Source organism: Olea europaea, chromosome 9 (genome assembly GCF_002742605.1).
Source record: "Olea europaea var. sylvestris chromosome 9, O_europaea_v1, whole genome shotgun sequence".
In the NCBI taxonomy this organism is placed as follows: domain Eukaryota; kingdom Viridiplantae; phylum Streptophyta; class Magnoliopsida; order Lamiales; family Oleaceae; genus Olea; species Olea europaea.
The window spans coordinates 10,667,471-10,678,506 of NC_036245.1; the positions used below are offsets into that span (position 1 = coordinate 10,667,471).

General features: G+C 33.0%; 1 protein-coding gene across 3 annotated transcripts; it reads right to left on the minus strand.

The window, feature by feature from the left end:
* Positions 1–7,476: 7,476 nt before the first annotated feature.
* On the minus strand, positions 7,477–10,633 carry LOC111399643. Of its 3 annotated transcripts, none has more exons than XM_023027074.1 (9): positions 10,209–10,633; positions 9,658–9,741; positions 9,481–9,515; positions 9,262–9,376; positions 8,872–8,945; positions 8,673–8,778; positions 8,445–8,500; positions 8,293–8,341; positions 7,477–7,977 (listed from the first exon to the last, which is right to left on the minus strand). In XM_023027074.1, the coding sequence occupies exons 1-9, from the start codon at positions 10,395–10,397 to the stop codon at positions 7,918–7,920; spliced, it is 768 nt and encodes a 255-aa protein (XP_022882842.1). In that variant the 5' UTR covers positions 10,398–10,633; the 3' UTR covers positions 7,477–7,917. The 3 variants fall into 3 exon arrangements, with proteins under 3 accessions (XP_022882842.1, XP_022882841.1, XP_022882843.1); XM_023027073.1 differs by having other exon boundaries at positions 7,477–8,002; positions 10,209–10,629; XM_023027075.1 differs by lacking the exon at positions 9,658–9,741 and having other exon boundaries at positions 7,477–8,002; positions 10,209–10,631.
* Between the last annotated feature and the right edge of the window lie 403 nt (positions 10,634–11,036).

Sequence of the window (11,036 nt, forward strand, 5' to 3'; positions counted from 1 at the left end):
TTCTTAAAATATGCGACTACTTATCACTCTACAAGACAGCTTTCACCAAGAAACCTTCCATTCTCACTCTCTTCTCTCTAAAATTCAGTCATTTTTCTATATGTACCTTGAATATAATAGCTTTCGTTATAGAGTTTTGAAGATTATGTTTTGAAGAGGTTCGTGTAAGTTCTTTTGAAATTAAAAGTGGTTTTAGTTGGTTCTCGGAATAATTTAGAGTGTGGATTAGCTTGATTGTAATATTTAGTGTATTTTTGGCTGTTAATAAAGAACTGAAACAACAGAGAGATTTGAGGGGAGAATGGAGCAATAATTGTTGAAATGGAAGATAAATGAGAATTTTTGAAGAACCGAGAGAGAGTGGAATGAGAACCATTTGGACTGTGAAGTGTGAAGAAGGAAATTAAGAAAATGAGGGTTTTCAATTTGTGAGACAATTTTACCCCTGTTGAGTGGGAAAAAATTCGTTCTCTCTCTCTAATTAACGGCAAAATGGATGGAATTTGAACGGAAGGACGTTCATCGCAACGAAATGTTGATTTGAGGGCAAAAATGCCAAAAAATGAAAGGTGGGACCGTTTTCTACAATTAAGTTGAAAGGTAGGGACGTTTTGCGCCAATTACCCAATGAAAATTATAATTATAATTATTCTCTTAAAAAAAAGGCCAATTAAAACCAATATTTCTTAATTTAACAAAGACAGCAATTAAAACCAATATTTCTTAATTTAACAAAGACAGTAAAAAAAAAAGTGAGGCTCAGATCTGTTTTTGAGTCGGGCAAGAGGCCGATCACGCCATGGCTGCAAAATCACCGGCTGCATAAGAGAAAGAAGGATAAAACCCGACTCAGATACCACCCGGGTTGCCCCGCCAAGATACGGATCATCTCACTGCCTGATTCATCAGCTCAGAGGAACAAAGACAAATATCATCACAGCCTCTTAAAAGCTTACTTATTTTCACTTACAAGTAAATAATTTAAGCTTAGCCAAACATACACTAAGATTAGCAATACGATGGTCAATTATAAACAACAGTAGAAGAAACTGCAGCGCCAACAGGATATATATATATAACCAGAGAACAAGAAGAGAAGAAGAAGAAGCTGCAGATCCGGGCGAAGGTATTCATAGATCCACTGGAATTCATGCTATATATCCATCTCTCTCTTTATACGTATGTATCGGATGTAACATACAAACAAACACACACACAAGGGTTGTTGATTTGGAAGATAAAGGATGAAATCATTGAGTAAAAGGGAGAGGCAACCACCCTGAGAAATTCCAATCTCCCTTCACCCTCATTCGTTCCGTCTGAGCTTAACCCTAATTGAACGGTGAAGATTGTTATTTATATAGCCTCTTCGATTTCCATTTTTATCCCCGTTCGACTCTCTTATTACCGGTTGTGGCTTCATGTCGTTTCAGGGAACTGTTATAAGTTCACATTTTTGCTCGCTCATTTGAAATTCCAAATTATAATATGGTGCGTTTGACCACCGATCTCCGAGCTCACTTAAAATGTAGTTAGCACTTATCTCCACCTATCTCGTATACACTCTAGATCGAATTTATAAGATCAACACGATCTTGCGATCGTCATAATTTCAAGAGATATAATGATTATAGATTTATTCCACCTTGTCAATTCATCAATCACACACACTTAAAAGAAGTGACATCAATATCATCCAAATCCACCAATTATCTACTATAACTATTTATCTTGAAGCAGGTCATAATTTCTCGATAATAGGGGTATTATTATGATTTGATGGGAGCCGACCTCGTTAGCCAATTAAGAAAGAGATTGAGGCACACAAATCAAGCTCGACACTATGTTTAATATGATTGACAAGACATAGTTCGAAGAAAATTAAACATAATCCCCTATAAATAAAAAGAGAAAAAGGAAAAGGAGGGATAGAGGCGATTTACTCGCATAGAATATATACTTGTAACCCTCATTATCAATAAAAAGAAAGGTCCCATTTTTCTTAAAGTTTGCTCAAAATCGTATTCAACGATTTTTTACGTCAACATATCCTAAATTTTATTTTCTTTAAATAGTTTGAGACTCGTTAAACCTTCCCAACAAATTTGGTATCAAATATTACTTTACATTAATTATAAAGTATTTTTAAATAACGTACAATACACGTTCAACTCTAACTAATTTTATTGAAGCCTTGTTTGAGCCCCATTAACATCTTGTAATGTATTATGAAATAATAAATGAAAAAAGATGGAGTTACAGGGACCTTGTTCACATGTCCCTGCCAGATGAGAGAGGAGGTGGGGGCAGGCCCCACCTTTCTTTTTTTTTAATTGCTGTTGGATCAGACCCCGTACAGTGAGGGGGCCTGTACAGTCCCTGTGAACCGAGCTCCTGTACATAGAGCTCGGTTCATAGTAAATTTATGTAAAATGTATGGTTAAAAAATGAAGATTTTTTTTATTTGCGTGTAATGTTATTTAAATGAAGAATGTTTGAGTGAAAACGAATACTATAAAAAAAATAATGAAAAAAAAAAGGAAAAAAAAAGGCTCAAACAGATGCTAAAAGTATGTTTAGTTACAAGTTAATTTTGAAAAAATGAGTTTAAAAAATTTGTACGCTGAATTAGTACTTTGTCAGTGGGTAATGGAGATTGATGCGATGTTCTATGAATTTATAAGTGAAACTGATGCAAATGGTTCAAAACTTTGCTCAAACTACGTGTTTTTATCCAAAACTTTCGATCGTAGTGTAAATGGACATAAACTTTTTTCATTTTTGTCGCAATGTGGGTGCAATGCAATTGTCCTCTTTTTTTCTTTTTTTTTTTACACTTTGGATTATCTGACTTCACCTCCTCCTCTCACATGGAAGTCGGACTCCCACGTCGTGGCCCCCATGTGGGACCCGACCCCATGTGAGAGGAGTGGAGTCAGGTAAATCAAAGTGTAAGCCAACAAGTACAAATAACTTAATTTATAGTAGTGATTGAGGGTCATCAAAGTTAAGCTCATGTTTGGTGGGCATTTATTTGAAAAAAATAAATAAATTTGTTATAAATTGTATTTTCTACAAAATGTGTGGTTAAAAAATAGAAAAAAATTTGAAATTTATGTGAATATTTTAGGATATTGTTATTTTACATTCACAGTTTTTATATATACATCCACTTTTAAAAAGATAATTTTATTAAAATTAAATAAAAGTATATCGTTCTAAATTCATCCACAAATGTTTGTTTTCATAAATTCTTTTAAACCTTTTTATATTTTTTTAGAGTGTGTATTTAACTAAAATTCTAATAATCATATATAAAATATCATCTTTAACTAAAATCATAAAATCTTAATCACAAAATATCACCTTCAATGGATATATATATATATATATATAAAAATTTTTTTATTCATTTTATTACCCCCAATTCATTAAAGTGAGACAACAATATAGCAATTGAATTTTTAATTAACTTAAATATTTTTAAAAGTTAAATTATAAAATATATTTGGTAAACTAAAATTTATATTGTTTATCATATTCTTTAGATAATTTTAATTGTCATCCTCTATTAGAATTAATGAAATTTAGTGGAGTTTTCCATTTCAAGTATTGAATTCTTTAAAAAAGGGGGGTTAAACGAGATCGGGTGGACAGGGCTCTTATAACCCTATGTGCGAAATCCCCCTCCTTGCCCCCGACCAGAATACCCAATTAAGCGAAGAACAGGGCAAGGCTCACGGACATCGATTTTGAAGAGTTATTTTGACATCCTTATTATTAGAGTTATATTCTTTCATGATATGGAAGCCCGGATTTTACTTTTTATGTTTTTTTAAGTATTGATTTGTAAGATGAAAGTATACAAAAAAATTTAAAGTAAGTTTCAATTCCTGTCTAAATATTCTTACATTATAAAAGAAAACAAACTTAAGTTATCAATTGAAATACCAAAAGCCAAAATTATGATCATATACCAGAATACCCAATTAAGCGAAAAACAGGGCAAGGCTCATGGACATCGATTTTGAAGAGTTATTTTGACATCCTTATTATTACAGTTATATTCTTTCATGATATGGAAGCCCGGATTTTAAGTTTTATATTTTTTTAAGTATTGATTTGTAAGATGAAAGTATACAAAAAAATTTAAAGTAAGTTTCAATTCCTGTCCAAATATTCTTACATTATAAAAGAAAACAAACTTAAGTTATCAATTGAAATACCAAAAGCCAAAATTATGATCATATAATAATAATAATAATAATATGATTCGACGAGAAATTTGTTTGACTGGGTGCAGCATATTCTTGAAAGAAATCTATAAATTTAAGAAAAGAGATTTGTTTATATTTATAACTAAATATTAAAGCACTAACATGACAATATAGAAAATAAAAAGTAAGAATAAAATTAAATGTTGATAGTCCCTAGACAAATATAGTGATTTTCGAAGTTGTATTAGATATGCATTTATGGTGTGCTGAATATATAATTTTTTGTGGATATATAATGTTTAAATGAATGAATTTAATAATGACAATATTGAAATTTGATGTGTATGAAAATAATATTTTTAAAAATATTTTGATGGGGATGTATATAAACTAGAATGTATATATAAATATTGTAGATAAAAATAACGTACACATTTTTTATTGTGCGTGAACATGTAATTAAAAATAAATATGTAAATTTTTATTTATTTATTTATTTGTGGGAGAGAATGAGAGATGAGCATGAGCTAAGTTGTAAATTCGTGTCAGATCTTTAAATTAATATTTTTTATTGGGCTATGGGAAATTGGAAAGAGATTTGGTGAACACAAGAAATTGACTAGTCTCCTCAAAAGATGTTCACTTGAACTTTATGACTTATTTTTGAAATATTTTACTTCCTCCTCAAAAGACGTTCCATTGAATTCTTTGAAATTTTTGAAATATTTTAGTTCTTTTTAATTTTCTTAATCAGATTTTTAGGGATAAAAAAGGAGCTGGTTAGAGACGTTTTTTTGAGTCAAAAAATGATTTTTTCTTTTTCTTTTTCCGAAGGATTCGTGATTAAAATATGAAAAAAAAATATGAATTCCATAAAAAATTGTTGGGCACAAAATCTGCCCGATCAAATGATTAATAGAATTTCAATTAAGCATTACAGGCACACTAAAAAACATGGTTAAGATGCAAATATCGATGTCCAAAAAAAAAAAGAAAAAATAAAAATTTAGTGATTGCACATCAACAATTAGAAGAAGAATAGAAAGAGTAGCCACTGGGCTATGGGTTATGAATAGGGGTGATGTTATCTCACGTCTTGCTGACAGCTGCAGTGTAGATATTCGATTTCTGAGACATGAAATTAGACTCTTTGTAAATGTAGTGTATATACAATTCTTGTTCCCTGATCTGATGGAATACATCTCACGATTTACCTCTTTCACAAAACTCTAGAGACGGGAAGGTGAGGTTTTCAAGGTTGGAGTTAAACCTTTTATTAGATCGAAAGAGCCCCGTAAAATAATAAAATAACATTACGTTATGTCGAACTCCATACTCTATAGCATGATTGTAAATAAAAACTATGCGGGCAAAGAAATTGAGGCTCAGATCTTTGGTCCTATAATCGGACAAGGAGAATATAACCACGCCATGGCTGCAAAATCCCCGGTCGCCTGAGAAGATTTCAAAATCACAGGCCATCCGGGGTGCCCTGCCAAGATACGGGTAAGTTCATCTCAATGCCCAATTCATCATCTCAGAAGAATCAAGAATAATCGTCACAGCCCCTATGCATAATTCTGCAGACGTGCTCGTGTTCATTGGTTTTTGCAGAGGAATCGATTCCATCAAGATTAAAAGGTCATCGAACAACATTAATTTCCGTTTCTTGTTTCTCAAGGGCTGTTGATTTTGCAACAGTTTATGGGGGAAATCATTGGTTTAACAGAGAGAGACAACCACCCTTTAAGAATTCTCAATATCTGTTAACCTCATTCTTCCCTTCTGAGCTGAATTACCTTAATCTAGCTTTGGGTCTTCACTTACAGTACCCAAGTGTTCCATTAAGTGGAATTTTGCTTTAAACTTCAGTGACCATTAGTGAAATTATCCCTGCTGACTTAATCTCGTTACAATCATCCATCGATCTGCCTCATTCTTGAGTTAGAATTTTTCTTAGGAAAACGAGGATCATGATGCTTACAAGTAAATAATGTAAGCCTATCTTTGTCTGGCTCACGTGTATAGATAAACACTTTTTTATCCAGAAGGCTCAGATCTGCAAATAAAACAGGCAAAGAGAGTGAAACACCGCCATGGCTGCAGAAACCCAGTTGCATACACAAGAGAAGAAAGAGCTCTTCTCCAGATGCCATCCGGGTTCGCCCCGCCAAGATACGGGCCAGATTTCCCCATGCCCGACCCAACTCAAAAACAATAATCATCATAGCCAAAAACGTAGTAGCTGCAGCAAGAATCCCGAAACTGAGCCTCGCTTTTAAGAGGCAAAACAAGAAGATAGGATACCATTGGATGAAACTTGCAAACAAGTTCATTTCATGGAGCAGCAGTTTTCAAGAGAACATATACATTGCAGCCTGCGAGGGCTGTTGGTTTTTGTGGTATGAAGAAATCATTGGCAAGTAGAGAGGGGCAACCACCCTTAAGAACTTCCCATCTCTCTGTTTCACCTCCGTTCTGGAGTTGGGATTTTTGCAAGGAACTAGTATTTGTTGAAGAAAGACCTGGACTTATAGGGCAGACGCGGCAGAGGGAGAAGGACAATTTTGACATTTTAGATATAGAGGTACTGTGTTGAAAATGTACCAACAATCCAACATAGACGATAGTTGAACAATCCCTTGATTTACTTCTGTCACGATGCTCTACAAACCGATCGTGTTAACCCTCAAGGTAGTAGGTGAACACTATTGGAAGTACAATGTGAATAATGCTCCTCAAACGGGATTTAAAAATAGAGGCGGAATTTATATTTATATTTATTTTTATTTTTCCTTTTCTCTTCTCTAGCCGTTCAATGATATATCACGTGTTCCCCTATTTTTAAGCTGTCAAGGCAACAAAACTTGTACATTAATATTATAGATGTTTATTAAGCTGTAATCATTAATCATTCTTTTAGAGCTTTTCTTTTTTCTTTTTTTTGTCTTGTACTCATTTTTAATTACATTCTCACAATAAACTCCTATTTTGACATAATTTTCTTTTAAAAGAATGAATTTCTGAATAGTAAATTTTGAGGAACTGCATGATCAAAAAAGTAAAGAAAATTTTTAGATTTACGTAAAAATATTTTATTATGAGAATATGTAATTAAAAATGAGTACAATAAAAATAGAATTAGAAAGAATGATTGTCAGACAAGGGCTAAAATATTTTTTACATAAATTTAAAACTTTTTTCCTACTTTTTAACAATATATACTCCAAAAATATATATATATATATTTCAAAAACTCTTTCTTCCCAGAAAATGACCGTCATACGAGGTCTAGATGAACTATATTATAAACTAGATAATTTGCCTATCCCTTGCACAATTGCAAGCCTGAAAGGCTGCTCCAAAACCCTGAAATGCATATATTACATTTGAAGAATAACATGAACGACGACTCACAAACTGGTGCGTTGAAGTTTAGGAGGTTCTGAGGTGAATTGGAGTGTTTCCACTGCTTCAAAAAGTTGGTAAATTGTCAGTTTAAGGCTATCTGAATCTGAATATGTTCTGGTTTTCAACTTCTTTATTTCCGACTTTAGATGTCGCTTTTTCTATAAAATTCAAAGAACCTTCGTAAAGTATTCAAGTCTTCACTACTTCACTTCTTCGTTCCATTTCAATCATGTGTAGAACGCCCTTCATCCACGACCAGATAAATATGTTGCCGAAGAACAAGCTCTCTTTATAAATTACATGACCTCCTTGCCCATTTGTTGCAGCGCTGAACTCTGAACCACCTCCCCTGTCAACTTAACTAAATATGTGACCTGTCACAGAACAACAATTTAGTCGTTCCTACAATTCTTTAAGAATAATGCTATGTAGCCCCAATGGGGTTATAACCCCATTCTCTAGGTGGCGTTAGATGATAGATTGTATGAAATGTGAAATTAAATGACTTTTTTAATACCACCTATCATTTAATATTACATTAACGTCACCTAAATTGAGATTGTAACCCAAGTGAGACTAAATAACATTACTCATTATTTAATGTTTCACATCCCAAATAGACTGCAACAAACATGCATGTGTTTGAAGACGATTTGGTACTCACAATTTCCAGTGGACTAACCCGATGAAGAAGGAATCCATTTACCATTTCCCTGGAAGAATCAAAACACATATAGATATCAGTATAACACCAAATCATCTAATTGTATAGAGTTTTGTCCCAGAAGACAAGAATTTAAGAACGTTAACACTCACTTTTGTTGGACTATATTTTGATTTACAGTACCGGCACGCCAGCTCCAATATGCATTCTTTAGAGATAAAAAAACATGAGCGAATCTTATATCACTTTTAGTTTTAAGAATTTCTAAGTTGAGAAAAGGAGAATGAGTACCAATACAGATTTCTGAAACCATTATGTAGAGCGGGAACTCAAATGATTTGTAAGGGAGGAAATAAAGAGGATGAAAACCTGTTTCTTACCACTCCATAGTTAAGTAATATACTATATAATCGCTCAAAAATTGGTTCCCTTTTCTGTACATTATCTTCAGAGGTGACCAAGTGATGGAATCCAAAGACAATTTTCCTGCCTCATTAGAGAGGAAGAGAAGAAATAAATAATTAAGATAATAAGTGCTTGGTGAATGAGAAATATGAATCTCTAGTTTGGAAGGCTTACCAGTTGCTACTGCTTTCTTTGAGGGTCGTCGTTAACCACTGAAGCTGCTCGTTTTCAGGGACACTCGAAGAATTCTAAAAATTATCAAGTCAATAGAGTCTTAGAAAACTATATATTACCATATGAAGGAATATAAGAACCTGTGCATCAGTTTCCTTCTATGTCAAGAACGAGAGACATTTGGCAACGAAATAACATCTCAAATTTTTAGCTTTCTTATTTTTGCAATTGGTTCAACTTATTTCCGCAAATTATTAGAGATTTCAATTTCTACACAGACGTTACCATGCCAATGTATTAAAATGAAATTTGACTTAACAACACGGGTGATCAGCAGAAATACTTCCACAAGGAAGAAGGAATAAAAATCCATTGAAATGGAATTCACACCTGGAGTAGCCCAGTGTTCAAGGCTATAATATCCAGTGTTTGTCCATACGGAATTTCGATCTTCTTGAGGAAATAATTTGCTCCTCCTCCTCCTTTCAATGCTCCAGTAGTGTACCTAATAGTTGTGATAGACGAAAAGAAATTGGAAATTTTGATTTAAAATATGAGAAGTATATAACAAAAAATTAGCACCTAAACTACTTGAAGGGGAAAGAATACCACGGTATTTTCTGCAACTCAGGGTACTGCGTAGCCTGTTAAAAAATGAAGTTTTAGTTCGATGAATTAAAAGTTCAACCATGCGGTAATCTTCAATAAACTTCGACTGAAATGAAATCTGTGTAAATGAATCAGTAACATGCCATTTGCAAACCAAAGTCACCATACAGATCTTACATTCTGAAGGAGTGGATCAGATTCCCCAAGTTCACTGATGGTGACTATAAACCGAGCCCTGTAGGATTTCACCACCTTCTCCATCTTCATTACCATCAAAATTACAGTCAAAAGGGATCACAAGAAAATTACAGAGAACAGATACAACCAAATATATCCAGAGGAGTCAACATAGCTTGAAAATCCAAACCAATAATTAAAATTGATAGATGCTAAAATTAAAATTGCAGAGAACAGATAAAACCAAATATATAACATAGCTTGAAAATTCAAACTAAATTCTATGGAGAACACTTTCATATAGTATCAGCAGTAAAAACTGTAATATCAATATCTTGATTATTGTAATCAACCAATGAAATTTGTATGCATTTATCGATTTAAGATCCTTTTTTGCTTATCAAGATCATATGAAAATTGCAGCGTGGTTAAAACTACAGAAGAATAAACAATCAACCAGGGAAATCTCATCACACAAAACAAAAATTCAAACCCAGTCGCAGAAGAAAAAAAACCAATTTTGTACCCATTAGTAAGATTACAAATCTCACCTGTTTAAGTAAAAGGGTCTGTTCTTCAAGTGGCCTAAATCCTCCATCAACACTAACGAAGAACACATCAATGACCCTGCCTTCATTTTTACTACGCTTCTGGGACTCACCTATATTAAGAGCAATGAAAAGTGCAATGCAGAGAATGAGCTGTGTGAAAACAGTACAAACCCATGATTTTTCCTTCATTTCAACTCCCTCTCTGTATTTCTCCAGCCGATTGCGGATGGGATTAAGCTGATAGATCCGATGAGTGCTCTATTACAATTAGTAAAACCTTACAAAGAGTCTGTACTAACTGTCAGAGTGCACATGATGAACGTAGGGTCGATTCCTTTTTGTTGCTTCATTTCATTATTGTTTTAATTATGATTGAAATGAAGAAACGTAAGGTTATTGCTGATTTGTCTTCAAGCTGGATATTATTGAGAAGCCACCATTCTTATATAATTATTGTAATCTCAATTCATCCCAAATAATGTTTTAACATTTTTATATATTTATCGACTTAATATTTCAAGATTAACTTAATTAAATTCAATTATCTAAACACCATATATATCCATACCACTTTAATATATCAATCCCTTACAATTTTAAAATGTTATCCAATGAAACCTGCCAGCAAATGGGATCTTTGAAAAGTAATAAATTTGATGAGTTAAGAGTATTATTCAATAGATTGTAAATTTTAATTCAAATTTACTAACTTTGTGTGGAATTCGAATTATGTGACGCAAAAGAGATTTGATTTGTAATTATCTAAATTATGCTAACATATATGAAAAAAGTGTGTTTGTATCACATTATGGATGGTTGTATTGGATT